This window comes from Alligator mississippiensis, chromosome 14 (assembly GCF_030867095.1).
Source record: "Alligator mississippiensis isolate rAllMis1 chromosome 14, rAllMis1, whole genome shotgun sequence".
NCBI classification, from domain to species: domain Eukaryota; kingdom Metazoa; phylum Chordata; order Crocodylia; family Alligatoridae; genus Alligator; species Alligator mississippiensis.
Window position 1 is genome coordinate 39,008,677 of NC_081837.1, and position 26,637 is coordinate 39,035,313.

Consider the following 26,637-nt stretch of genomic DNA (forward strand, 5'->3'; position numbering starts at 1 on the left):
ACGTGGAGAGCTGAGAACACTTGAGGGTTTCCTGCGGGCTGGGCTGTCACCAGGCAGGCGAGGGAGGAGGAAGCGCTGCGTGGGTGCCGAGTCTGCCTCCACACCAGCCCTGCACCCTTGCTCACTTCACGCTGTTACCCGGGATCATGTCCGTCTCTGTGGAAAGCACGCTCCGTGGCTTAGGCCGGCGCTGAGGGGAGCGTGAGAAAGCAGCTGGGCTGTCCCGGCTGCTCAGAAGGGGGAAATCCCCAAGGGCAAAGAGCTGAGAGAAGGGAAATCTCCTGTCCTCAGTGTGACACCACACCCCTGCTGAGCTGCTAAAGGGTCAACTGGGGTTTCCTGGGGCTCTGGCTGCCAGCCCCAGGCTCCTGTCTGCTGCAGCGTGGCCCTTTCTGTCTGCTGCTGCCCCCAAGCCTGGACCCACTCCCCATAGCTGTGACCACCTGCCTTCTGGGCCAGTCTGAGATGCTCACTTAAGTTCTTCCATCTTTCCTGTCACCTCAGCCTTGCTACTCCACACTCTGCCTCTCCCCTCACTAAGCTCATGCAAGAATCTGGGGTTGATCCTTCTCCAAGTCAGCTTTCATGTGGCTGCCGCTCCGCTCCAAGCTGCGACTCGCCTCGCTTCTCACTGAGGAGCTACTCAGGTGAGCTAGCATGGCAGGAAGGTGATGCTGTCTTGAAATAACTCATACGTATATCTGGGGGGTGCATCAGGAACTGGGAGAATGTCTGTTCACTGGGGCACTCCAAGGGAAGACCAGGTCGAACAGTCACAAACTGCTGGAAGACTCTTAGACTGGACACAAGAAAAACTTCTCTACCGTCAAGTCTCCAGAGTATAAAATAGACCCCCCCCCCCAGAAGTGATGCAAGCACCTACTCTGGATACCTTTAAGAAACACTTGGATGCTCACCTTGCTGGGGTGATCTGACCCCGAATGACTGCCTGCCCCTTGGGCAGGGAGCTGGACCCCACGATCTCACAAGGTCCCTTCCACCCCTAATGTCTATGAAATCTATGAAATCCCTGCTGGGACTGGTCGGCACCAATAGATCTTGCGGTTCTCCAGGTGGGACCATACTCTTCTTTCATCTCTCTAAGCTCTGCTGGAGTTTCCTTTGCATCCAGCTCAAGAGCTGATGCACCTGCAGCTTGAAAATCAGCCTGCCAGCCCTGCACTGAGCCTGAGCGCCAAATGTCAGGCTGGGTCCTTCCCTTCCTGCATGCTTCCTCAGTGCACAGCATCTTGACCCCGCTGGTACCCAGGTTCTCCCAGTGCCCAAGTCCCCATTGTCGTGAATGGGATTGCACAGGTGTAAATGCCCCAAATTGAGAGTCCAGCTGCCTCTCCTGCAGCACTGCGGGCCTGGCAGTACGGTAGTGCTTTCTGTAGCTACTGTTGGCAGCAGGAACAGGGCACTTAAGGTGCCAGGTTTAACAATCTGCTTCTGGAGCCGCTCAGAAATCAACTTGCCTGGAGCCTATCTACTTCAAGCTGGCAGCGTGCTGAGAGCAGGCTCTGTGTTTTCCCATGCTTCCTGATATTATCTCCTTCCGTTAGAGGAGCCAGCAAGTGATAACATGGGGAGATGACTCCTCTTGGTGGTGTGTACTCTCCCTGGCACAGCAGGGCTCTAGCCAGATTGAAAATTTTGGTGGAGAGATTTCAAGGGGTATAAAGGGTTGTAAATCACCCCACGGACAATGGCAGTGCCAGCTAACACACGCCTGAGAGACCATGGTCACTTGGCTGCAGGCCCATTTACGTCTATATTACAGGGTACTGTTGGTGGAGCTGCGTTGGCAAGGGATGTGGAAAAGATCACGCGTCAAACCTGATGTAGCTGTGCCTGCCTGGGTACAAACACAGCTCTGCCTGAAAAAGGCACCTTCTGTTGGTGGCACCTCTGTCCTTTGGGGGAGCTGGTGTAATTCTGGGGACAGAAATACTCCATCTGTTGGCACCAGGGACCCTAACCACTGTAGCCTTGTCACTGTTAAGTACAGCAGCAGCAGGCTGCAGTGTGGATACAGCTTAAGGCTGAATGATTGGGGTGACTACCAATGGGTTAGTAATCAAAAAGGAAGAGAGAAAAGCTGCTGTTCTGTTTGTGGAAAGTGCTTAGGCAAGGATTTAGATTTCTTTCTGCAGGGCCATGTTTGCATAAGAAAGATCAGCTTTCAAAAAAACCCCAAAACTTAAGATGCTTCAACTTTTTTTTTTTAAATACTTTATTGCAACATCATAAAGTCATTTGTTCTTGTATAGCAATGAGCCTCCTGTACAGTAAGCAATCTTATTTTAAATTAAGACTCATATATATAACATATATTTCTATGCTATGTACTAAACAGGTTTCAAACGTTGATATCTTGCTCCTCCTAACTTTTCCAGTTAGCAGAATTCAATGGCAGATGGCTCTGTTTTTGGCAAATCAGGCTAAGCATGTCAGGAAGGTGGAAGTGAAAGTAAAAAGCAGCCTGAGCTTTCTCCACCTGATAAACAAGACTCTTTCCAACAACTGGAAGGAAGTTATTTGTGTTCTTGTCCCTCTCTCCCCAACGGAGGGTGACACAGTCATAAAATGAGCTGTGCACTGTGGGTTGGAAATTGTGATAAGCAGCAATGTTCTACATCCCACCTTCACAGACAGAGTCCCATGGGCTTTATAACATGTTGACCTGGAAAACTAGGGTCAAAAAAGCAGCATTTTTTTCAATACTTTCTTAAAACTAACAAACAGCATCAACAACAACAATGAAACACAAAACTCTTTTCGGTCTTTGCCTAGACTGCTCAGCAGAATTTATATATATTGTACGGTATGTATAAAGGGCAATGCAATTCTCGTGCGCTCTTGGTTTCTCGGGGTAGATTCGAAGTCCTCTGGAAGAGTTAATGCACGCCTCAGAGTTTAGCAGCACATTCAGTGTATATCTATATATGTCTGAGCTAACTAACCATCTTCCATGCATGGCACCTGTGGCAGTGGGTTAGTGGAGAGGGGTGACAGAGTGTCGCATGTATTGTTTTGGAAGGTATCCCTACCGTCCAACTGAGAAGTTCCTCCTCCCCACAACCCCATTCCTAGCAGTTATTTAACAATAAATTAAGCATGTTTGTGAAACAGCAGAATGCAAAGTTAACTTAAGTGAAGTGGCTACAATCCTTCCTCGCACCAGCCCCAAACCTCATGCCAAGAGTATTTGTTAGCTGTTGCAAGGGCTTTTTACCTTAGTGACTGGCTCTGAAGACTTAGTCCACAAGGACAGGGAGCGCTTATACAAAGCAAGCAAAAAAAAAACCAAAACAAAACAAAGCCAGGAAACATTAGGCCACACACTTGCTCCTCAGTCTATGGCAGAAGCAGTCCCCACTACACCCTCCTCCAAAGGAGAGCCAGAAGCACCCTGGCATTGAGCAGCTAGGACAAGAATTTTCATGCCTCTGTTATTTTCCTTCCTGTGGTTTATTAATTGATGGTTAATCCCAGCATCTTGCCCACAAAACAAGCCAGTGGGCAGCACTATGGTCTGGGGGCTGCTTTGTATTGGACAAATACTTCTTTGTCATGGAAATCAAGATAGTAGCAGAGCTATCCCTCACCAGGCACGCAATGGGCATGTGAAAAAGGCTAAACTTGGTTAAGGCCGAGGTTCTTCCCAAGGCAGCAAAGACTTGTGAACTAGTTTTAAGATGAACTCAAACTGAGGAACTTTTAAAACTGCAGTTAAGATCTTTTTGCCCTCTCCTGATCTGCCTTTTAACCCCAGCACCATGAAAAGATTCCCCTTGCTGCCACCTGGAGAGGCCAGTTAGCATATAGGCAGTGACTTGCTGCATGATGACTTGCTAACCTGCTTCCAAGACCCACCTGGTTCCCTGTTCCTCAGGGGTCACCAACACCTCTCCTTCCCACCCCTCTCTAATGCAGCTTGGCTGATGGATGGACAGCAGGAAATCTTTGTCACCCATCTAGCATGAGGACCAGATCCTCGGTGTGTTTCAGATGGACGGAGTTAACAGGCACGGTAGGGCCCAGAAGGTCGCACGGTTTCCAGAGCAAGGTCCAGTTCTCATGGGGCTGGGTGGCTTTCAGGAAGGGCGGGCTTCATCACAGGTTGATGTCGGTGACATCTGTAGGCGTGCTGGTAACGTTGCCATCCTGGCTGTCTGGGTAAGCAGAAGTCTTGGTAGAGGGGTACTCTTGCGAGGATCTGGAGCCCTGTTTCAGGCTCTCGGCTAAGGCTGCTTCAATCTGCTCCTGACAAGCTTTCAGACAGTCCTGTGAGAGAGGGAAAAAAAATCAGCGGTTTCAGTTCCACTTGGTCTCTCGAAAATGAGAAAAGCCCAGCTAATGGCTCTGAGCCAAACCTGGACCAGCTTTCTGACCATCTAAGGGACAGGCAGGTCCTCCTCTCAATCTCCTTTTGAGTTTATTCTTTAGAGACAGCTCTGCAGAGACATCTCCTCCCACCTCCCTGCTTTACCAGGCTCCTTGTTTCACTACATACCCCACCACAGAAAGGTATCAGGAGATGCCACTGGAAAGACAACTTGTGAGCGTGAGCACCACAGTCTCATGGTGGTTCCTCCATCATTTCCACTTGGAGAGGAAATAGAATTTGCCCCAGGATTTACCGACGTGGACAGTATGGATGCTGGCTCCTGAATTGCACCCGTCCCCTAAATACATGAGAGCAGCTCTTCCACTCTGCAGTGGAAGTAAAGAGGAACTCGCTGCATCACCTGGACCCTCCAACAATCGCAGCACCCACGCTCTGCCCCACGGTTCTCCTCTGTCAGAGCCCAAAGCCTGCGAGGCTTTGTCTGGCTACAAATCGCCACGGGATCTGGCGCTTGCTGTGGACTTGTTAGACCCAGAGGCCCTGGCCTTTCAGTTCCTATTGTGCATTGCATGAGGGAAGATCACTCAGGAAATCTGTTTTTAACTCAGCTCCCTGCCCGGCACACAGAGCAGACCCAGCCCTTTCAGACTCCAGGCACGGTCCCTATCTGAGGGATGCCACAGCTGCCAGTTCGGGTCAGGGGACACCAGCGTTCTGCTAAGAGGCCGCGGCTCCTTGCAAGCCTCCTGCACGTTGCTGACCCTTTGGGGACCGTCATCCAATTTTCCCCACAGCTCGAGAGAACCCAATACTGCACCACCCAGTGACCCCTCTGGCATGCCTCGTTCCAGAGCCAGGCGTGGGAAGCGGCTGGCCCAGTTACACCAGAAGCAAAGGGGATTTTAGGTAGCGGAGAGCTGCATGTAGCGCACCCCTCCCCGCAGCCAAACCGAGGCACATGAGGAAACTCCTGCAGTTTGACACTCGAGAGCAGTGACTCACGCTACCCCAGCGGCAGCGCTCCTGCATCTCTAAAGGGCAGAGATTGCCTTCTCTCGAGGGCTCTGCCCGAGCGCTTTGATGAGGGAAGGTGGCATTTTGCAGAGGCCAGGTTGGGGCGCTGGCCGGATCCAGGCCGGACGCCCCTGGGGCCATCTCTGTTCACAAGAGTCTGTCACACTCACAAATCTCTTACCAGGAATCCACAACTGGTTCTTAGAAACTGACAGAGGATGTGGCAAGCAAAAATAGCAACGCCCACCTCCCCTTCCCTAAGTCATTTCCAGTAAGCGTGGCCTCTACCCGCAGCCACGAGGAGAGGAGAGCTGCATTGCAAGGGCCCCAGCAACGGCCACTCTGGTCCTTATCGGGGCTCTTACACGGACGAGGAGGAGGGGGACCAGCACGAGAGCTGCGTCTCTGGTGGGTGGGGAGGGGAACAAAGCCCTGGAGCTGCTGGGTCACATTTGGGGCCGGTCGGCAGTGACCAGAAGCCCTCTCTGAGCCCATCTGCTGAGGAACCGAGACTGAAGGCAGTACCTTATGAAAGCTGCTGCAGCCGTAACCGACTCATCCGCAGGTGACCGACGGAGCAGCTGCACCAATCCCACCCAGTACCAGGGCCTTCCACACTGGCGGAGTAGGCCTGGGGGAGCTTGCCCTGTCCCTGCTCTGCCTGTCCTAGGGAGGAGCTCATCCTCTGGGCTCCTCCGCATCAGAAAGATGCATGAGATCTGGCCTTCATCATAAGGGAATGGGGAAGGAACTAAGGGGATGGATCTGTACTCAGGGAGGCAGCTGGGTGGAGAAACCCAACCCCTAACAAGGGGTAGGAGTTGCTCGCTTGAGAGCATGCACTCATTGAAGAGGAAGCAGGCCACGCCGAGTCCTTGGAGAACCTGCATCATGGATGAAGTCCCACTACAGCCAGGATGAGCAGACCCCCTCCCTGCCACCAGCCCCAGGCAGGGATCTACCACCCTGGCAGCAGAGATGGCTCGATTAAAGTGGCACAGGTCATGCTGCGACCTGGAGTCACCATAGAGCACTGCGAGTGCCCTCCGAGCATCTCCTCCAGCTGCTCAATGGTGAACTGAGGGGGGCACCAAACCCTGGGTGGGGCGGGAGGGGGCAGTCGTCCAAACTCGAGCAGCGAATCAACGGCAGAGTCAAAACCTAGGAGACTGAGGATGAAACGTCTCTCCTGTGCTTTCGCTGCTGGAACCGTGTCCCGGAAAGCTTGGGGGATACCGTTATCTGGTTAGACTGCAAGCACCTTGGGGCAAAAGCTACCTTTGCGTCTGAGGCTGTACAGCATTTAGCACCACGGGGCCCAATTGCACACGGGTCTTTCTGCAATGCCTCTACCGGTGTGGCACAAAGGGCTCCTCCTGCTGGTCCATCATAATGTCTGCAGCTCAAGATGTCAGCTCTGGAGCCCCGACTGGTCCAAAGATGGAAGCTGGGACCAGGGGAGCTGGGGGCAAAGGCTGTGTTTGGCACCCGGGGTTGCAGGAGAGGGGCTGGCAAAGGGGGGGTGCAGCCTGGTAACAGCTTTCGGCCCTGACAGCTCCACTGCCCTCTGATCTTCCCTTTGTGTTCCCCCCTGCATGTCTTTGAAATCCTCCCTGCTTCCCACCTGTTCTCCTCTGCCGGCTTCAATTAACTCTGCTCACAGGGCAGCATTCAGCCTCTGCCCCATTCACCGCAGCAGCTTGCGAGCAGCTGGCTGCAGGCAATTCAGAGCGACTTTTTAACTTGAACAAAAAACCGCTGAGCAAAGAAAGTGTCTCTCTCCTCCCGACCACCCCCCAGCCCGACTCTGTGACAATGCCAGGCTGCGATGATCCCTCTCTCAGCTCCCCGACTGCCGTCAGGGACGTCCAAGCATTCAGAGCTTGGGCAGATGAAAAGACCAAAGGGTCTGTGGCTGAATGAAGGCTCCCAAGGCCCCGTATGTGTAGAAGAGGTCCCGGAGCTATCCCAGTCCAAGCTCCTCATCCTCTCCCCAACGATGCTGGCGGGTCACAGCCCCTCTGAGCCCTGCCATTTGGCTCTGAGCACGTCTGGCTCTGACGGAGTCCTGGAATGCCCAACAGGTTCTGGCTTCCTTCCTGCTTGTGCTCAGAGCAGCTGCAATCGGACACTGGACAAGATGAGCAGATGCTGAGCCTGGTCCCCTCCACCCTTGTCCACCTGATCCCATTAACACCTGTCTGCTCAGGTGAACAGACGCCTCCCTTTGTGCCTGCTTTCCAAAGGCTCTATGCTCCCCACCCTGCTGTGAAAGCGATCTGGGCCATCAGGTGACCGGGTGGCCAGCCTCAGTAGGCAGCAATCATGCACCATACTGCAGGTCACAAACTGCAGGGGTGGAGGGGTGCAGCTGGGGCCAGCGTCCTAGGAACAGGCAGGGCAGGAGTTGGGGCTTCCATGCTCTATCCCATGACAGCCTTGGTTGTTACTTTTATCAGTGCAGATTCTCACACGTGTGATCCCAGCTAGCCACAGCACTAGCCAGACCCTCAGGAGGGGTGGGGCAGATAGTAAAGCTGGGCCCCAAGAGGCTGCAGCTCACAGGCTTACTGCACTTGGTTGGTTAGCACTGTCCACCCCCTGCCAAGACTACCGAGTCCAGGCCAAGGCTTCTGGAAATGTTAAATCGTGACCCCAGGTGATACTGGCTGAGTTTGTGAGTCTGGGATTTGGAGACGGCCACAGCACGTGTCTGCATCCAGCAGCCTCAATAAAGAACATGCCTTCTACCCATTCCAGCTGATCCCTGTCTCTTCTCTACTCTGAGGGGTACTAATGGGGTGGCAGCATTGACACCTTTATCCTGAAACTGGAGAATAAAAGTGATCTACACCCAAGGCCTGAGCAGGAGAGAATAACCCAGTCCCCTGCCTCTCCCCACAGCCTTCAGGGACACAACTCGATACTTCAGGGTTAGACACTGGGGCCCCGTCATGGTGCTTGACAGATGCCTGCTCACACAGCTATCCTCCCTGTCCCTTCTTGGCTACTCCTGATGACGGGCTTTTCTCCCGACCCCATACACACTTCCTACACCTGATGCCCCACCTCCTGCCCCTCTGTTGGGAGGCCTGGGACCTGATCAAGTTTTACACTGTTATCCAATGTGGCACTTGTAATAGACCTTCGGTGATGATCCCCTGCAGCCCACAGGCTGCTTGCCAGCTTGGATTCCACATCTAGACCCCTAAACAGATTCAGAGCTGGCTTCCTACCCCACAGTGGAGACATAGAGAATGGTCTGATCAGCTGGTTTCTGCAGGATCTTGCCCATGCAGAGATAATACACTTGTTTGCAGTATAAAACACCTTTTCTCTACACACTTTACAAAAGTGAGCAAGCCTTGCTGGGACATCCACTGAGGAAACTGAGGCAGAGGAAATGAACTGTCGGAGGACACACAGCAAAACATACAGGAACTTTCTGTCTCCTGACTCCAAAATCTCTTTGGCAAGGGACCCCTGAGTGAACACTTACCAACTCTGTGCCGGTAATGCTAGCCAGCAGCTCTGTGAGCACCTCTCCAGCAGGGGGGAAGAGAGACAGGCCGTGGATGGCTGCTCCAATGCTGCCCGTTGCAATCATGGATGGAGGGTACATGGTGAAAGTGTAATCTAGGGATCCAAGGCAGGGAAAGAAACAACAAGGAGTCTTGTGAGCGCAGCTGCTTGGGACTGCAGCACCCATGTAAAGCTAAGGGGGTTTGAAATGCAGGACAGGCAAAGGGTGGTGCAGCTGGTATGACTCACTGGAACAGAGCACAGCTAAGCCAAGGAAAATGTAAGCCACCCGTCCAAAAAACCCCAGCAGGATCTGCTTGGCTGTGGAATAGTTTCCTCAGGGAAGTCCTGAAAGCCACAACGCTCGGGCGGCTTAGGATTAGCTTGGGGAAAACGCTGCAGGGAGCAGCCCCCACCAGATTTTGCCAGCTGAGCTTTCCAGAACCGTACTCATGCTGTCCAAGATGCAGAAGTGGGGCTGAGAGCAAAGTGGGGCAGAGGGTGTGAGGCACCCTCTGGAGCAGTGTTTTAGTGCAACCCCTTCCACTCAAGAGGCCTGGGGAGTTGTCCGAGTCTATACAGCTTGTGAGACAAGTAGTAACTTCCATGAAGAGTCGATTGCCCCATGCCTGGCTCTAGCCAGTGCAAAAAAAGGCTCGCTGCTGCTTTGCCCTCCCATGACACTTTCCAACCAAGTATCATACAAACATGAAGTCCCAGGCCTTCAAGAGTCCCCATCTCCATCTGGCAGAGGGGGAAACAGTCACTGGGCAGTTCTGGGCCTTACTGTAAGGGATGGAGGCTTTGATTTCAAGAGACACAGATGCTCAGTACCTCTAGGGAGTCAAGTCCCGTGTGATTTGCCCAAGGTTAAACAGTCAGTGAAAACATCAGCCTTTCTTCCAGCCTGGGCTGCCCTCATGAGGCCCAGGGGCTCTGTTCCTCTGCTGCTCACCTGTGGCACACAAGGCAATGAAGGTCTGCGCATGTTTCTTCACCAGTTCCACCTTGTCCTTGGGAATTGGGAGCTGATGGAGGATGTGAGCCAAGAAGTCATTCGCTATCACTGACACTAGGTCCCACTTTAGCTTCTGAAGAACTAGAACCTCCCAGTCCTGAACAGGGAAGACAGAGAGAGAAAGAGAAAGAAAGAGAAAAATTACATATAGAGGGAGGCCCTTCAAGGCAGAAAGTACTCATCCACCCAGAAAATATCAGAAAGATCCAGGGGCACATGAGCACGGTGCTGGGGGAATGGCCAGTCAACTGGTGCATAGCCCCCCCACGAGTCAGAACTGCTGGAAGGGAAGCAAAGTTCCTGCCTCCAGTCTGCAGCTGTGGGCAAATCCATGCCCACATAGATGCAGCCTGGTGTAAAGCAATCAAAAGAGGAAGCCATCCATCTGCTCCCTGGTGCATACCAGACCAGCCCTGCCAGCTCCCTTGTTCACAACCCTGCTGCAACAACCCCTCCAGGACGCTGCAGCAAAGCAGGACAGTCAGGGTGTAGGCACCCCATTGCCATGCTGCTCTGTCTCCTAGGTCTCCTGCTGCAGGGACTCCTGAAAGGGCAGGGGAGGGTGGCAGAGAGACTTGGACAGGATTCCTGGGTTATGGCTATGCAGCAAAAAGGGGCTAAATTCTACACTTGAAGCTTGCAGCAGTTTTCATAGGATGCGGCTCTGTGTGGCCCTGAAACTTTATAGCAATGGACGAAACAGGGAGATGGAAAATGAGACAACGAAACTCAGCCCTCCTAGTCAACTCAGGCAGATTACTCATACCTCACTCAACCAAGCTTCTCATGGCTGCTAATGGCACCTGCCACAGTAAGACAGACACGAGATTAACCACCATGCCTTCCATCCACAACCACTTTCTGTGCTCACGAGCGAGCAAAATGCAGCCTCTGCTAGGCCAGGAAGCAGAAGCCATTCCACACCTACCCTTATGTGCTATTTTCTTCATTTAAGGAGGGAGGTAATTAACTTTCCCAATTATGCTCTGGTCAGATTAGATTCTGACCAACCCCACCAAGCTTAACACTCCTTCTTGTCTATTGCTGATGAACGGTACGAGATCTTAAAGAGCACAAAAGGCCCTGACTTCCAACGCAGCACCTCCCTGACTCACTCACCCACCCACAACACCGCTGCCTTTCCTTAGGGGTCCCTTGTCCAGCCAGCTTGACCCAGCCTGGCTTACAAGAGCTGACCAGACTGGCTTCAGGCCAAGCTCGGAAAAGGATGTCCAGCAGCTTCCAGGGAAAGCCCTGCTCTTCCACAGGATGCTGAAATGTCCATGCAGATTTCCATCTCCCGCTCTCTTTGGGTTGCATTAAAGCAACAGCTAATGCAGGTTTTTGCTATTAGGGGAGGGCAGACTAACATCTTTGCCCTCCTCACACCCCTCCGCACTGTCCTACCTCGGAGCCCCTGGGAGTAATGGAGGCAGCTGCAAGGGCTGTTTCCAAACATGGAAGGCCCAGAAAGCAGACGGAAGACAGGAACCCTTTATAACATTGATGCCTAGTGTCTCTATGGCCTCTTCTGCCCGCTGGTCTCCAAGCATTTTATAAACATCAGGATTGATCCCGCTAATGTCCCCAGCAATTCCCTCTGAGTTGCTGGGTTTCAGCTGCAACTGCAGTTGCTCATTCCTGCTCAGGACCCTGCATGGTACTCCTCCAAACAAGTCCTTTGAGCTAGGTATTATCCTTGTTTCAGAGAGGGAAATGGAGGCGCTAAGCAGGCCAGCAGCTGGCTAAAGAGCACGACTAGTCTGTGGCAGGAACCTATGTGCAGCAACTGGGTGATGTTCCTTCTAAAACTGGCTGATTTCATTCCATAGCTGCACCAGTAGGAAGAACAGCTCAGTGGCTAGAGCAGTAGCCAGCAGTTCAATTCCCTGCTCTGCTACTGGCTTTCTAGGCGACTTTGGGCAATTTGCTTTGGGTGCAGCTCACTCAACTTGCACAGTTCATTGATTTCAATGAGAGTTAGGCCCTAAGTACCCTTGAGGATCAGCACGCTAGTTCTCCAGGGTCTCAGTTCCTCTCTGTACAACAGGCATAGCAGCATTGCCCCCTCGTTCACTCCAATTTTATTTGCAATTCTGAATGTCACATTCCAGCTGGAAGGACAGCAAAGCAAAGGCTTGGAGTCCTCAAGGGAGATTGTGGAATCTCCATCTGGAGGTGTTTTATGCACCGGACAGTGAAACATCAGCAGGAATGGCACTGGGATGGCTCATCCTATAAAGGACCCCGTGAGCTCCCTGCCAGGCCTACTTCTGATGATTAAGTTCAGGGTGTGGTTCAAATTACCAGAAGATGTAGTATTTTTAAGTGGCAGGAGATGAGGTTGATTCTGCTCGCAGAGACGGCAAAGTGGGGGGTAACCAATTCTATCAGGATAAGCAGTTTTGAAGAAGTGAGATTGATATTTCAAAAGGATCTTAGTTGATTTTTTTTTTTTTTTTTAAAAAGAACCCACCCTTTCCCCTTACACAACAATGCCCGTTCTGCATTGCTTAAAGCTACAGCATTGCTCAACCTTCTCTGGGTGCCTCACTACAAGGGCTGCACAGTGTCATTGCTGTCTGGCTGCAATGTTACTCCAGAGCCTGTACTGTTCCAGCCAGTGGATTTTTTTTTTTTTTTTTTACTAGAATGGATTTCCTAGGCTTTCATCCCAAGCAGCCTGCTTTCTATCTCCACAGCAAGCAAGAATAACATCTACTCAACTGTTGGAGAGAGTCCATGTCCCTTAAATGCTCTTTATCCAAATGCATGGAAGAAAAAAGGAAGAGTAAAGAGAAAAAAAGGACCATAATCTATAGGACTTTAACATCGAAGAAGAAAATGACCTGGGATGCAGAGTATAAGAGGCAATATTAGGCTCAGATCTGGAAAGAGGGTCTTTGCTCCTAGCCACGCTGAAGGATCATAGTGGCAGGATGCAGAAAAATGCCTCATAGGAGGTGCTCAGGAGACTGAGAAGGGGCTACAAAGCTCTTCATCTCCAGATTGTTAGTTCAAACACCATCCAGGTAATCAGTGACGGGCTGCCTGACTACATGGAAGGACATTGCTGAGTCTTAGTCCAGGTCCCTTGGGAACAAGAGTCCAAAGTACAGTTAGCACCTTTGTCTTGTCACTGTCACAAGGATGGGCAGAAGACTCCCTTGCATGCCATCTGCTGTGGTTGAAGCCTAAAGCACCTTTGCAAGGCTGGAACATGGAGGGCACAGTCTGCAGGACAGTTACGCCTGCCATACCTGCTCTGTGATGAATAAGATATTCTCCAGCCAAACACAGCTGACAGAGCCAGGTACAGTATGACATTCCCTAGGCTGTTATAAAAGGGACTGAACAAGTGAGCTCAAGGTCCCTTCTGGCCTTGAAACTTATGAGCCTGTATACCGGTATTTCTCAATTAGGCTGACATAAGATCCTTTTTACAGGTGCTCTGGGGTGCCACACACTAGTGGCACTGATAGGTGTGCAGACACCTACACATGATTCACAAGATAAATCCTGAGATCTCAAATAGGGATCCAGAGTGTCAAAAACATTCTGCCCTGCTGTGGACTTTCTGAGCTCTTTGCAAGATTTTCCGCCGTCAAGAAATGAGCAAAAGCTGAGCTGGCATTTTCGGAAGGGTGGCTCGAGTCTAATGAAGGTTGCCTGGTGTCTAAAAAGATTTAGAACCACTGTTATATGCTGAGGACTACAGCCTCCAAGGCTGTCAATCTGGTGTCTTCCACCAAGCACTAAAAAGCCCCCAAATGCACCTGCTGCAAACAGGAGACAGAAAAGCCTGTCCAACCATGGGGAATGTCTGTCAGACTATCCACTTTTACCGAATGGGAAGGATGCACGCCCGCAGAGAGCTGGGTATCCCAGCAGAGCTCTCTTTGGATAGACCAAACTAAGGAGTGTGCAGAGGGCGCTTTTCTTCTGCCATACAAGCCCTGATCTGGATGGATTACCTTGATATCTCAGTCCTTTCACGGCAGATAAGGAAGCAGCACTTTGTAAGGAATGCGGAGAGGCTCAACAGAGTCCTCAACTCTTCCTTACTAAAGGCCTTATCCTGAGAGATGCTGTCAACCAGGAAACTCTTGCGGAGACCAACAAGAGTTGCAGATTCTCAGCTCCTCACAGGATCTGCCTCATGGAAGCTTCTTTCCTCCCTGCCAAATAAAAGCATCTTGTCAACAAGCCCAGGGATTTCCAACTTCTGAGCCAGGCGCTAGAACTTCTGAATCACTTGATCACTGGAAGAAGCAGAAGAAAATGGCTGTAACAGATAGAACAGCTACTGTGCAGCAGCAGGAACCATCTTGAGATAGCAAACATCCTTTTCCTGGCCTTTGCCTGGCATCTAGTTGACTCAGTGTCTGGTTAAAATAAAAAGAACAGACTCAAAGCACGTGGAAAAATTGCCTTTGGTTTCTTTGGTCCAGCATCTCTTGGGAGAGAATGGCTTTTCCCAGACAGCTCTTCTGCCCAAGAACGAAGCCTAGCCCCGAATACTTTGCTGGGATTCTTATGCATGGAGACCTTACCCCACTGGCTTCTTCACTAGCACAATCTGTGCTCTTGGTCCTTCCCTGCTGCACTCTGGATTTAAAAATGCAGCTTCCGTGATCTGTTCCCTGTGTGAAAATGACACCAAAGTGCCATGTTCCAGGACACCACTCCCCAAGGCCTTGTCTCTCAGTAATTTCCTGCTCAAGTGAACTCCCATTAGCAAATACAGCTAGAACTGAGGGGCACCTCCTGAAACTAGTAGGTGACGAGTTTAAAACTAACAAGAGAAAGTATTTTTTTGATGCAATGCATAGTTAACTTATGGAATTCATTACCACAGGAGCTGGCGGAGGCAGATGGCACATCCAGGTTCAAAAAGGGACTTCATAAATTAATGGATGATGGATTCATTCATGGCTATTGAACAGAATGGTTGGAGAGGTTTCCTCTGACATCTCTTAACCAATAATGGAAGATGCCAGGGATGGTTGAACAGGGGATGGATCACTCTAGAGGTTTAATGCTCTTCCTCTGTAGCATTCATTTTTGCTACTGTCGGAGACGGGTTACTGGGGTAGATGGACCATTGGTCTTACCCAGTGTGGCACTTCCTATGTTCTTATGTACAGCTTTCACTCACTCATGGCCCTTCATATTTACATCGGGATGCAACAGCAGAATTGAGATTTTTCTTTGTTGTGTACCCCATCAGCAACAAGATGCTACATGCTAAATGCTACCCTCTGTGGCACCTGTCCACTGCTTCCACTGAGTTTGTATAAGCATAACTGACAAACTCAGGAACAATTTTGTTCGAGATGCGCAAAGAAGAACAAAATCTGGCGCACTCTCCACCGCAGTTCTAGCTCCGCAAGAGGGAAGATCGTTCACACTTGACTCTGTCCCTTAAGTTGATGAGTTCACTCCTTACAACGGACTCATTTTACGTTGAAAATAGCAGATCTAAGCAAGGTGATGGCAGCCCGACCCCCTCCTCCTATGCACGTTTAGATGACTCAAAAGGAGAAAGGAAAGAGACATCAGAGCTGCAGTTAGCCACCCAGCCCACTTAGCAACAGATCTTAAGCGCTACTGAAATGAGAAGTCATGAAAGTCCATTTGCAAATAGGAAACTCAGGTTAAAGCTTTGCTCCTGTCTCCTGTTCAGAACTCAGGCTATGTGCCGCGGCAAGGTCAGGAGCAATTTCTGGCATCTTCCAAGCCTGGATTCCTTGCTCTAAGATCCTTGAAGGGAGCTTGTCTTCCTGAAGGTCTCTAGAGTGCCATGCACACCAAAAGTGATACACAAGTCTCTCTCTCCACCAAGGGCTGGATTTTCAAGGGTTTGGTCCTTAGAGAATCAGGGCCAGATTTTGGTCCCTAGAGAATCAGGGCCAGATTGTCAGAAGAGTTTAGCTCCTATGTAGGTGTACTTTCAAGAGTGCTCTGCACCCAAAATGCTGGGCTCTTCTGAAAATCCAGCTGCTTGCTTTGCTGCCTAAAATGAACTTAGCCAATTTGACATTCTCACTGCAGATGGCTTCTAGCTGGGGAATTAGACTTGCTAAAGTCAAAGCCCGGTGTAATAAACCTTTGGAGAGGGCAGCTGGGAAAAGCAACCAGTAAAGAGGAATCGGGGAAGTGAAGGTAAAGTTACTGCAGCCTCCTGTACTGGGGAATCAGCAGAGATGCCTGTAGGTTCTTTCCCCTTAGACACCGAAGCACATTTTGCAAGGCTGGGACAGCAGAATCTGGTGACCGCAAGAAACAGGACTCCTGTTTTATCTGCAAAGCCACTGGCAGCTGGGGTTTTTTTTCTGAAATTGCTTTGCTTTGCAATAGTTCTAGCCCATCTTCATTCTCACCTCCCAAGCCCAACTGTGCAAACACGCACTTGTTACAAAAAACAATTAATGCCTGTGAAACCTCATGGCAATTGTGGTGCTAGAAAGCATCGTTGCTGCTTTGGGAGCCAAAACCATCCTCTTGGCGTAACCAGACTCTACAGAGGAATTGGGTAACCTCAGAGAAGAGCAAAACTTGTTATAGCCAAAGCAGATGTCTAAGGCATAAACTATGGAGCCAAGGATTATCAAGATGAAGGACAGGATGACCCGCAATGACTGCTTCCCCCCCCAACCATCATGTGGCTAAGTACCACCCCTGAACATGCAAGAAAAGCCACTGCAAAAAAAAAAGAAAGGTAGGTTAGATAACGCCCCTGACGGAAACCCAACTTCCTTTAAGTGGACAAGTCCCTCATTGCATCATTTCCTTCTACCAAGAATAACTTCATCAAGATTTTGTTTTAATTTATCCTCTTTAGAGCACTGAGCTGGTGCCAGGCATCCTCTCCAAGAGGAGGAAGTAAACCTGCTGGGAAAGTGAGCCAACTTCCTGTGCAAGGCCCGGGAGAGTGAGCCCGAGGCCAAACTGGCACAGATCCATGGTAAGAAGCCAGGAAGCATCCATTGTCCGAACCTTGATGAAGAAGCTCTCCTTCCCCTCCCCACCCACTCCCACTGCAGGGTTGTGAAAGAAGAGAAGTACACAACATTATTAGCACACAGGAGGAAAGCAGCAGCTCCTTCTCTGGTTTTGTAAGCAGGGCATTAACTCTGTCAAGTCTCAAACCTCATGACTTTCAGCCAACATTGCCCTAGGGTTTTTAACCCTTCTTCGGTCATGGACTGTGTGAGCCTGTGAGAAGGCATCAGAGTGGCAAATCATAGTACAGCCAGCTCCCAACTACCTTACATAGCTTGTCAAGAGCAGGGCTGGTGGGATGGGGGCCCAAAATGACTTTCAGATCACAGCCTTCAGGGTGTTTTCTCAACTAGTGGCTTTCAGAAGTCCTTCTCCAGGCTGCTTACTGCTCTGACCCTAATCACCACCTCGCCCTTCCTGAACATTGACCAGAACATGTTCTGTTTGACCTCAAGCAAACTGTGTTCTCCCAAATACTAAAGGCAACTGTTCCTAGAAGCCCATGCACCTGGACTGACTTATTTTTTTGGCCATAACAAATAGGCTTCCCACTCCCAAGAAAAGTCCATCTTTGAGCTTAAGGATGAATGCTCAAAGGTGGTGCCAAGGACGAAACTCTTTTTGCTAACCCCAATTGCAAGCAGACACTGAAATGCAATGACAAAGAGTCAATGGCAGGAGTGTTCGTCTTTGCTTTGCTCAGTGGGGAAAGCACCTCAATATCATGGTGGTGGGAGCTAAGATAAGAACCTAGGTAGACAGACAAGAAAGGAGAAACAGTGGGAGGAAGCTCTCACAATCACCTGCAAGTGGATCTCATGTTGGTGCCAAGAGTGAGCAGAGCTTGGGTTGTGGGAGGAGTCCGGCAGTGTCACTGCCTGTTTCTCCCTTCCCACATGTAACCCGCGTGCAAAGCGGGGATGGATGTAGGCATTACTTGCCCCAGCTCTCTGCTCGTGAACATCTGAACTGTCCTACAGTGACAAGCCATTAGCTTTTCAGCTTAAAAATAAAGACAAACCTCAAGGTCAAAGCCTCTTTCACTGCAAAGGAATGCACACTTCTAGCTCCCACTTTGGCACTGCTCAATTGCTGTTCTTTCAGAAAGTGAAGCCTGTTATAGACCAAGCCTTCCAACATTTAATTTTAAAACAGCCAAACCCACAGGCAAAATTACAGCAATTCTCCTTTGTGCTTAAATACAGATGCACCAATCTGAAACCTATTAAAGATCCACACAAGGTGGTTATCAAGTCCATTTCCTAGTATCCAGGTATCCACATCACAGAAACAATTACAACTGGCACTAACTAAGCTCCACTAATTCATGGTCTCAGGAGAGATGCAAAAGACTGCATGGGCCATGAAGGCTGAACTGCCCTCTCAGCCCCAGAGATGGGGTCAGAGGTGCAGGTAGTGGTCACTGGGGGGGCAAAAGCTGTGGAGGCTTGCCTTGCTGCAGCCTGTGTTCCTGTTCTGTGGATAGCAGATTTCCAGGGCTGGCAGAAGACTTTACCCCAGGACTAAACCCAGAGCCGCAAACATGACACTGAGGTATGATTGACACGTCTTTCTCTCCCATAGTCATAGGAAAAAAAGGCCCTTCTCCATCCCTTCTGGATCACTTTTGCTGACTTCCTAATGCACCCTCCACTCCCAGAAAGTGACTGGTAAGTAACCCCCCACCCCTGACCACATGCTCAGCCTGCTGCTTCTGCAGCATCTCCAACCTTTGGTGGCACAGGGAAGGGCCATGAATGGAAACCAAGTCTCTCTCTACCGAGTGGAAATTCTCATCATTATCACATGGCCAATGCATACCAGCCTCCAGCTTAAAGCCTGATCCAGAAATATAACTCCATGTACACACTGCCCACTGAAACCCCTGGGAGTTATGTCCATAGAGTCCAGAAGGTACTGTCAGGGATGATGTTTTATTTTACGAGCAAAACCCACACGTGTGGAATATTCTTGACCAACAGGATGCTTCCCTACAGCAGCACAAGCAAAGAGCTGTGCTATACACAGGGCCAAATCCCAAGAAGCTGCAAGCCCTGCAGCTCCTGTGAACATTGGTATTGGGCCACCGTGTCTGGCACAATCCACCTATCTGTGCTGAAAACCTCTCCCCTTGGTGTTTCTGCAGCAACCATCATCCCGTTCATAGTAAAGGCAAAGGAGCCAGCAGGTGATGGAACTTCCCCCAACTCTCATTTGCGCTTGGAAAAAACATGGTCATAAAAAAGGTCTCCAAAAACCAGAAATGCCTAATCGACTCACACCTGAAAGTTTTGTAGGTTCAGTCCCCACCCCAGGGACAAGTCACTGTTAGATCTTCATCCACCCCCACCCTGAAAGGAAAAAACTCACCAGCTGATGACTAACTCTGAGAAATTCTATCAGAGAAACCGTCCCCAGGAATGTTTATTATATTGAATTGAAGTGGCTGTTTCCTCCTGAGAGTTGTAAATTTTAGCACCACAGAAGCCCCCTTGAAAGGAAGACTCTTTGATTTCCTCCCATTGACAGCACTGACTCAGAGATGTCAAACCCCACTTCTGACCAGTACCTTGGGAAAGCCCCTGTTTGTTCAATAAGAATCTACTTGAAGGGACACCCAGGAAGCAAGAGAGACCACTTCTGGTTTAACTCAAGACCTTGTAGAAGCTGCTTTTCCTCCTTTCTATCACATTACTCCTCCAGAAGGGCCCATAAACCCTAGGCAGCAGCAATTCCACATTGCTTCCCCATGCCATTCCCAACCTCTTGCTATGGAGCCCATCATTCTGGTGGTGGCACCAGGAATGGTGGCCTCAGAGCAGTTTCCCTTGAGCAGACCAGTTGGTCCTAAAAGGCCCCGTCACAGCTATCAGCCCCCATCTTATCGGCCATTTCAGAAGGAAGACCACAGGTTGGCAGAAAGGGGAAGTCAAATTTCCTCTCCTGCCTAGAGGTGAGGTCCTTTCAGGTCAGGGTAGAGGTGCACACCAACAACACTTTCCCCATTCATCTCCTTTTGCTGTTGCGGAGCCCTTTGGTCTCCAGGGCCGTCAATCCTGAGCTATTCTGCAGTGGTACATTAACTTAAGGAAGCTAGGCACAGAGCCCAACATGGGACACAATGAGGCTCAATGATGGGATGTGCACTGAAGCATAGAGAATGGTTTCTACAACTTCAGTGTCACAATTCTGCATCTAGCGGGCAGAATGGGAGACCACCACTACATCTGCAGGGGGGGCAGGTCTGAGGAAGGGTGCTGGTCTATCTCAGAAAGGCAGTGTGTCCACTTGGGTTAGGAAGCAAAGAGGCTGAATGGGAGAAACAGGAGGAAGACAGGATCCACAATGCACATATGTTGCCAGGGAGCAGCACCTAGAGGGTATAAAGAGCAGGGAGTGAGGTGAGGGCTCTATCAGGCAGGGTGGGGTGGTTACCAGGAGCTGCTGCGCCGTGATGGAATTGTCTGTGTAAATGCAGAGTTTCTCCACAGTCAGGGGCATGGTCTCTCGCAGCTTGGAAGCCAGGAGCATGCAGACAGCCCCTAGAAGCTGCAAGTGATTTTTCCGCGTCTGGACTGAAGATAGGTAGCGATCCACATAATTCATGGCCAAGGGGAAGACCTCTTCTTCACACTTCTGTTCCTCACATACCTAACAAAACCCAAGTAGAAGAGAGGAGGCTTTAGATGTGCAGAACTCAGCAGCTTCTATCTGCAGCAGGACTTCAAAGCTTCTGATTATTACAGTACACTACACATCTGTACAGCTGTATATCTGGTGATCAGAAAGACCTTTAAATAGTAAGAGCTAAATTCTCTGCTGTTGTAACTTCAACACTTCATGTGTGACACGAGCACAGAGTTTAGCCCGATGCCTTCAAACACTACTACTTGTCTTTACATGGCAGGCAGGAAAAATGGTAGCATGGGTGTAATGGAGGCAGAGGTTGAGACCACAATCGTGTGTGTGTGTGTGTGTGTGTGTGTGTATAAAAGTGTAAGGTCTTGTGACTGCCTCCATCTTTGACGTGAGATGCCTATAGCCCGATTACCAGTGATCCTGATCACTTCCTGCTCACACCGATTGTGAGGACTCAGCACCTCTGAAGTGAGTCCCAGCATGTCTCAAGCTGGACACCTCAGGGTGATGGTACCCAAATGAGGTGGCTTGTCCAATGTCACAAAGTCAATGGCAGAGAACCCAAGTTGCCCAAGCTCCGAGCTCCTTTCTGTGCATACCATACTTGTATCATGGTCAAATACAGGATCCAGGAGTCCTGAATTTCAATCCTAGCCACAAGACTATACCACTGAAACACTGATCAAATGTACTTCCTTCTTTTACCGTAGCTACAAAAATACTGAGGTTTTCCCTCATGCCGCAACTAATATCATCCTTCTCTTTCAAATGTTAACTCTGCTTCCCTATGTACCTTTTACAGGCTGACATAAACCCCCAGCACAGAGACTCTCTTTAAAAAATAAAGTCAGGCTCATACTTCAGAGGTTTAATTTTGCTTGCATTTTTCCCCCCTGTAATGAAAAAATAAAATTATCATCATCATCATAAAAATTAGTGTTAAATCTTGGTGCCACTGAAGTCAATACAAGTTTTGCCATTGATTTCAATAGGACCTGGATTTGGTCTTAATTGCTCAAACACTTTAAAATCAGAAGCTAGAGGGACTGACGTTTCTTTGGGACAAGTCCTGCGAGAAGCTGAGGGCCCTCTGCTGCCATTGACTCCAGCACTTCATAGGATCAGGCTGCAACCCAGCTTCCAGCCAAGAAACGATGGCAAGGGAAGGGGCTTTAACAGACAGAACAATGATAGAAAAGGCAGTGCTGAGCACTTCTTTTATTTTAAAGGTAACTGGGTACTGTGTGGCAACAGTCAGTGGGGTAGAGAGAATGACTGGCTGGATTCAACCACATTTTATATCTCCCATTTGCTTCTGAATTGAGGCGTTTCATTCTTTAATTAAGACAAGGGAAAAGTGGCTCTGGTGCCTTTCCTTGTCCAGGTGAGTCATGCGGGGTGGGGGCTGCATTCGCTTTTGTGTTTGGGGAAGTGGGTGGCTGGCATCTTCTAGCTGAGCTCTCCCCTGGGCGCTGACAAACCCTTCTCCAAGCATTTAGACACGCTGCAGAGCACTGTCCGGTGTGCTCTGCTCCGCACTCCCCCACATCAAACCACTAGTTTTAAACCTGGGACCTCACTCCCATCCCCGTTTTCTCTTCAGCTGCCCCGATGCGTCCGCTGCGGCCTCCCTCCTAAGGGAGGATTATAGTTCTTCCGTGATGGGCCCAAGCCCGTGATCCACCAGGCACATCCAAAGGCCCCACATGCTGCAGGGAACTTTTTCAGCAGCGGTTGCGGGGAGGAGGTGGGAGCAGGGGGACCCCTAGAGGCATTGCCACATACTGCCTGCAGGACTTCCCCCCTGCCTGCTGCAGCTCATGGAGGGAGGGGAGGCATCCCAGCTGCTGCCCATCACCTTCTCTATAGCTGCTTATACCCCATAGGGCAAAGGGGGGCTTGGTTTTATGCCCCCTGCTCCCACCAGCTGAGCCTGCAGCCAGCAAGGCCCCAAGGTGGAGCTCTGCCCCCCTTTTGCACCCCCAAACCCTTCCCCCCAGGGAGCTGGGCTCCAGGGAAGCCGGGGTGGGGCTCCCACCCCCGACGGGCAAAGGCTTGGAAAGTTGCCGGCGGCTGGGCACAGAGAGCTGGAGGGAGCAGGGACCCAGCCGAGGGGGGGTCCCGTACCTCCAGCATCCAGAAGGCCAGCATCTTCCGCATGTAGGGCTTGATCTCCTTCTGCACGCACTGGAAGTAGGAGACCCGCGGGGTATAGCGCTCCTCCTGGCTCAGCAGGTTCTGCAGCACCCGCCGGTCCCCCAGCAGCTGAGGGTCTTGCCCGGCCCGGGGCACGCGGGGCGGCCCCTCCGCGCACAGCAGCTCCATGTGCCCGGGGGCCGGGGCAGGGGCGGGGAGCGGGGGCTTGCAGGCGAGGAGCCGGCCGGGCGGGCGGTCACGCAGCAGCCGCGGAGCCGGCCCGGCCCAGCCCAGCCCAGCCCAGCCCACCCCCTGCGGCACTGCTAGTGCCGGATCCACTGTTGCGCTTTTTAGAACGTCGGGAAGTTGCAACGTTCCAAGTGGGCGGGGCGACGCGCCGGGCCCCGCCCCCCAGGGGAGGGGGCAGGGAGCTGCAAGCCCCGTTCGGTCACCTCTGTAGTGTGGGCAGCTGCTGTGTCTGAGGCGGCTGCCCCCGGCCCCGAGGCTCCTGGATGCCAGGGCTTCCCCAGCCCTTGATCCCTGCCAAGAGGAGGGGGGCCTGGCTTCCCCCTGCCCCAGGGGTGCCCCCCGCACCCCCCCCGGTGCAGGGTGGGGGGCGTGAAAGCGTGCAGGAATGCCACCCATCAGTCTCATCCATTCAAACGCAGAGCCCCCTAGCTCAGAGGGCTAGGAAAGAGAGGGACTGGACTGAAAAACCCATGGGAAGGACTAGCTTGCAGGGGTTTTACAGCCGTTGCAATTTCTGAGCGTGCATTATATTGACTGCCCTTCTTCGGTATTGTCCTACCTAGGCAGCCATGTGGTCTGCTGGAGCCACAATGTCATACCATCACATTGCAGGATCTGCAAAGCTCTTGAGTTGTGATGGCGGGATACCGATTCACTGGGTTAAAAACGGGTAAATCCTGGAGGTTTCAGAAGAGTTCCCATTTCAGTCTTTTATGTCTGATTTCTATTATTCTCTCTTCCATATTTAACTCTGTAGCTATTTTTGTTCACAATCCGTCGATGTTCTGAGAATAACCAGCTGCATGTATGTTGAAGGGTTGTCTGCACCTGGCTTTTTCCTCCATAAAAGCTGCCCTGGCATTGCTAACACTAGTGCAGCACTGGGACAGGCTCCCCACAGAGGTGGTGGACTCTCCATTCTTGGAGGTTTTTAAGACCTGGCTTGACAAAGCCTTGGTTGGGATGATCTAGATGGGGACGGTCCTGCTTTGAGCAGGGGTTGGACTACATGTGACCTCCTGAGGTGCCTTCCCGACCTTCATTTTCTATGATGGGAGATGGCAATGCTGGGAGTTTGAGTAGATATGATTTTTGAAGGCACTGGCATTTTTAACCCCATGGAATAATGGTTTTGCAATACAAGTGTTCCTAACAGCTAAAGAAGTGCCTGAGGCAGTTGTCCACTTATTCTTCTCTCTCTTCAGAACAGGGATAGTAAAACATATTTTTCTGTCACAGTTACAGTATTAGAAAAACAACTGAAGGGAGTTTCTTCAAGCTTGAAAAATTAAAGATGACAAAAACAGTTTCATTAGGTTGAAAATGAATCTGGGTAATGTCACCTCAAAGGGCCAATTTTTGCAAACTGCTCTATTGATTTTGAAAGGGACGGTGTTAGAAGGGAATGGTCATCTTGTATGAGCCTCTTGGTTGCTATCAGGTTGCTGCTATATGATGCAGTCATATGGCAAGTGCATGAGCAATTTGAAGCAAGAAATAAATTAGATAATTAAAGATGTTGGTGGTAGAAGATCACTTCTAGATGATCTAAGTCATACTCTTGGTCAGCTTAATCTTGTTCTCTACCATATTTTCTACTCCTTTATCCGGTCTAGGATTAAATGCCTCACGAGGAGTTCCTACTATGCAGTTTTGCAAAGGGTCACGTGTAGCAATTCATACTGCAGCGTTACTGTGCAAGGTCCACTCTTGGTGTGTGGAGAAGTGGCAGATGCCTTCAGATCAGTGTGGCCAAAAGCTTGGAGCCTTGGGATATGTATATTCAAGCCTCCACATTTGGGAGAAATGGGTTACATGGAAAACATGGGTGTGCTGGAAGCAATGTCATGCACAGTGTCTTAAGATGGAGTATCCACTGTGACCTGTACTCTTAGAAATGTGTCTAAAATTACAAGTTATGGACATGGGATCATAGGAGGCAGAAACTGAAATGACCTAGCAGATGTCTGGGTTGATCCTTTTTGTCCATCTATCCCCATCTGCATTCACTACCACATTGAGGCACCTCACACTTTTGTGCTTCTTCAGCCATTTAAAAACACAACCTTTTCATCAAGAATGAACAGAACTGTTTTTTGCACTCCTTGGTTTAGGCGCTTTGTCCTCTTTGGAAACCTTTAATCTGAACAGTCAAAAGAGAACATACCATATTCTTTTTAAATCAAAGCTTTCAAATGCTCTCATTTTTTACAAATTTGATGCAATTCACACGGCGAGGTTCTGTTCCTACAATCCAGACTCACAGAGCTTGAATGACCTCTCCTAAGGACCTTCAGCATCCCTCTCTCTGTACTCATCTCTTATACTTATGGGATCTAGTCATTTTTAAAGATGCCAATGTCATAGCATTATAATGCTGATTGCATTAAAAAAATCCCATAGCAAGGTAACATGGAACAGGAGTAGAGGGATGAGCAAAACGTGGAGGCTTGAATGACACCGATTCAACCCCAGTCTTGAAATGAAAAAAGAGGCATTTCAGTGGGTGACAGAACTGTAAAAGCTACCTCCTGTTGTAACTTTTCTTCACATTCCACAAAAGCCTCCTAGGTCTGCGGACACAAAATATTTGAAGAATCCATGAGAGAGATTTTTGTAGACCAATCAGCTGAATTTAATCCAGGATGTCCCCCATTCTTTTATTGTGGGCAGCATCTTTTGTTTTGTACAAGCAAAGAGAAGGACCTTGAATCCCATGTTTTGCAGTAAAAATAGATCGAAACATATTTTCTTTAGCCAAGCAAAGGAAAACCGCATCGGACCCATTGGATTCTGGGTCCCTGTGTTGTCTGGACTGTGCCTGTTGAAATTGAAAGTTTCAGGCCATACCCCAGACACAATGGCCTCTCTCACATTTCTCACTGTCCACATGGGTGGTTTTAATTCGGCCGGTTAGGAATATGCTGCAGCCAGGCTCAATGGTAGACAGGGGACATAAGGGAAAAAATGAAGGTTGTGGCATAAGAAAGTGTTCCTTCCAGATGATGACTTAGCAAAACTGATGCCTCTGCAACCACATTATCAGGCTAGCAAGGCAAATTACAGACTGCAGGAGTCCTGAAAAGCCTGTTGTGTGGGTGTGTGGAGGGAAGGGAGAGAATTCCAGGAAAACCAAATTTTGGTCACTGTTGACTGTAGATAGACAACTTCCTGGCCTCAGTAGCAGAGAACTCAGCAATGTAAAAAAAGGAAATTCCTTCAGAGTAAAAGAAAAAAATTGAGGGTTTCTAGACTTACAGGATCTCAGACCAGCAATGTTATTCTTTGCTGAATCACCAAGAGGGATCATTATTTCGGTATGCTGATGATGAATTTAAGAGAGTCACCAAGATTAGGAGCTTTTAAAGGGCCAGTGTGGCTACCGGATCAGATTCTCAGCTGGTATCAAACTCATGCTCAGACCGTCATAGGAAGAAGGCTAAAGTGATATAGAAGCTGTTCATATAACAAGGGCACTTTGTGCCAAATCTTCACCTGGCGTAACGCAGTTGACTGAGCAACACTGATTTGCATCAGCTGAGATCTGTCCCGTGACATCTGTCCATAGACACAATTGTAATATCTCAGCCATGCATTTTTTGCCTTTCCGATGTCTTATATTTTGCAGCCATCTTCTACCCAGCTCTGAACTGTCAACGTGAAACTGTTTTTTTCTGTCAAATTGCAACTAAAGCATCAT

General features: G+C 50.0%; 1 protein-coding gene across 1 annotated transcript; it reads right to left on the reverse strand.

Annotated features, from left to right (window-relative positions):
- Positions 1-2,208: 2,208 nt before the first annotated feature.
- CCND3 (cyclin D3) lies at positions 2,209-23,013 on the reverse strand. Its single transcript, XM_006278764.3, has 5 exons — positions 22,680-23,013; positions 20,349-20,564; positions 9,846-10,005; positions 8,868-9,004; positions 2,209-4,290 (listed from the first exon to the last, which is right to left on the reverse strand). The coding sequence occupies exons 1-5, from the start codon at positions 22,875-22,877 to the stop codon at positions 4,120-4,122; spliced, it is 882 nt and encodes a 293-aa protein (XP_006278826.1). The 5' UTR covers positions 22,878-23,013; the 3' UTR covers positions 2,209-4,119.
- Positions 23,014-26,637: the final 3,624 nt, after the last annotated feature.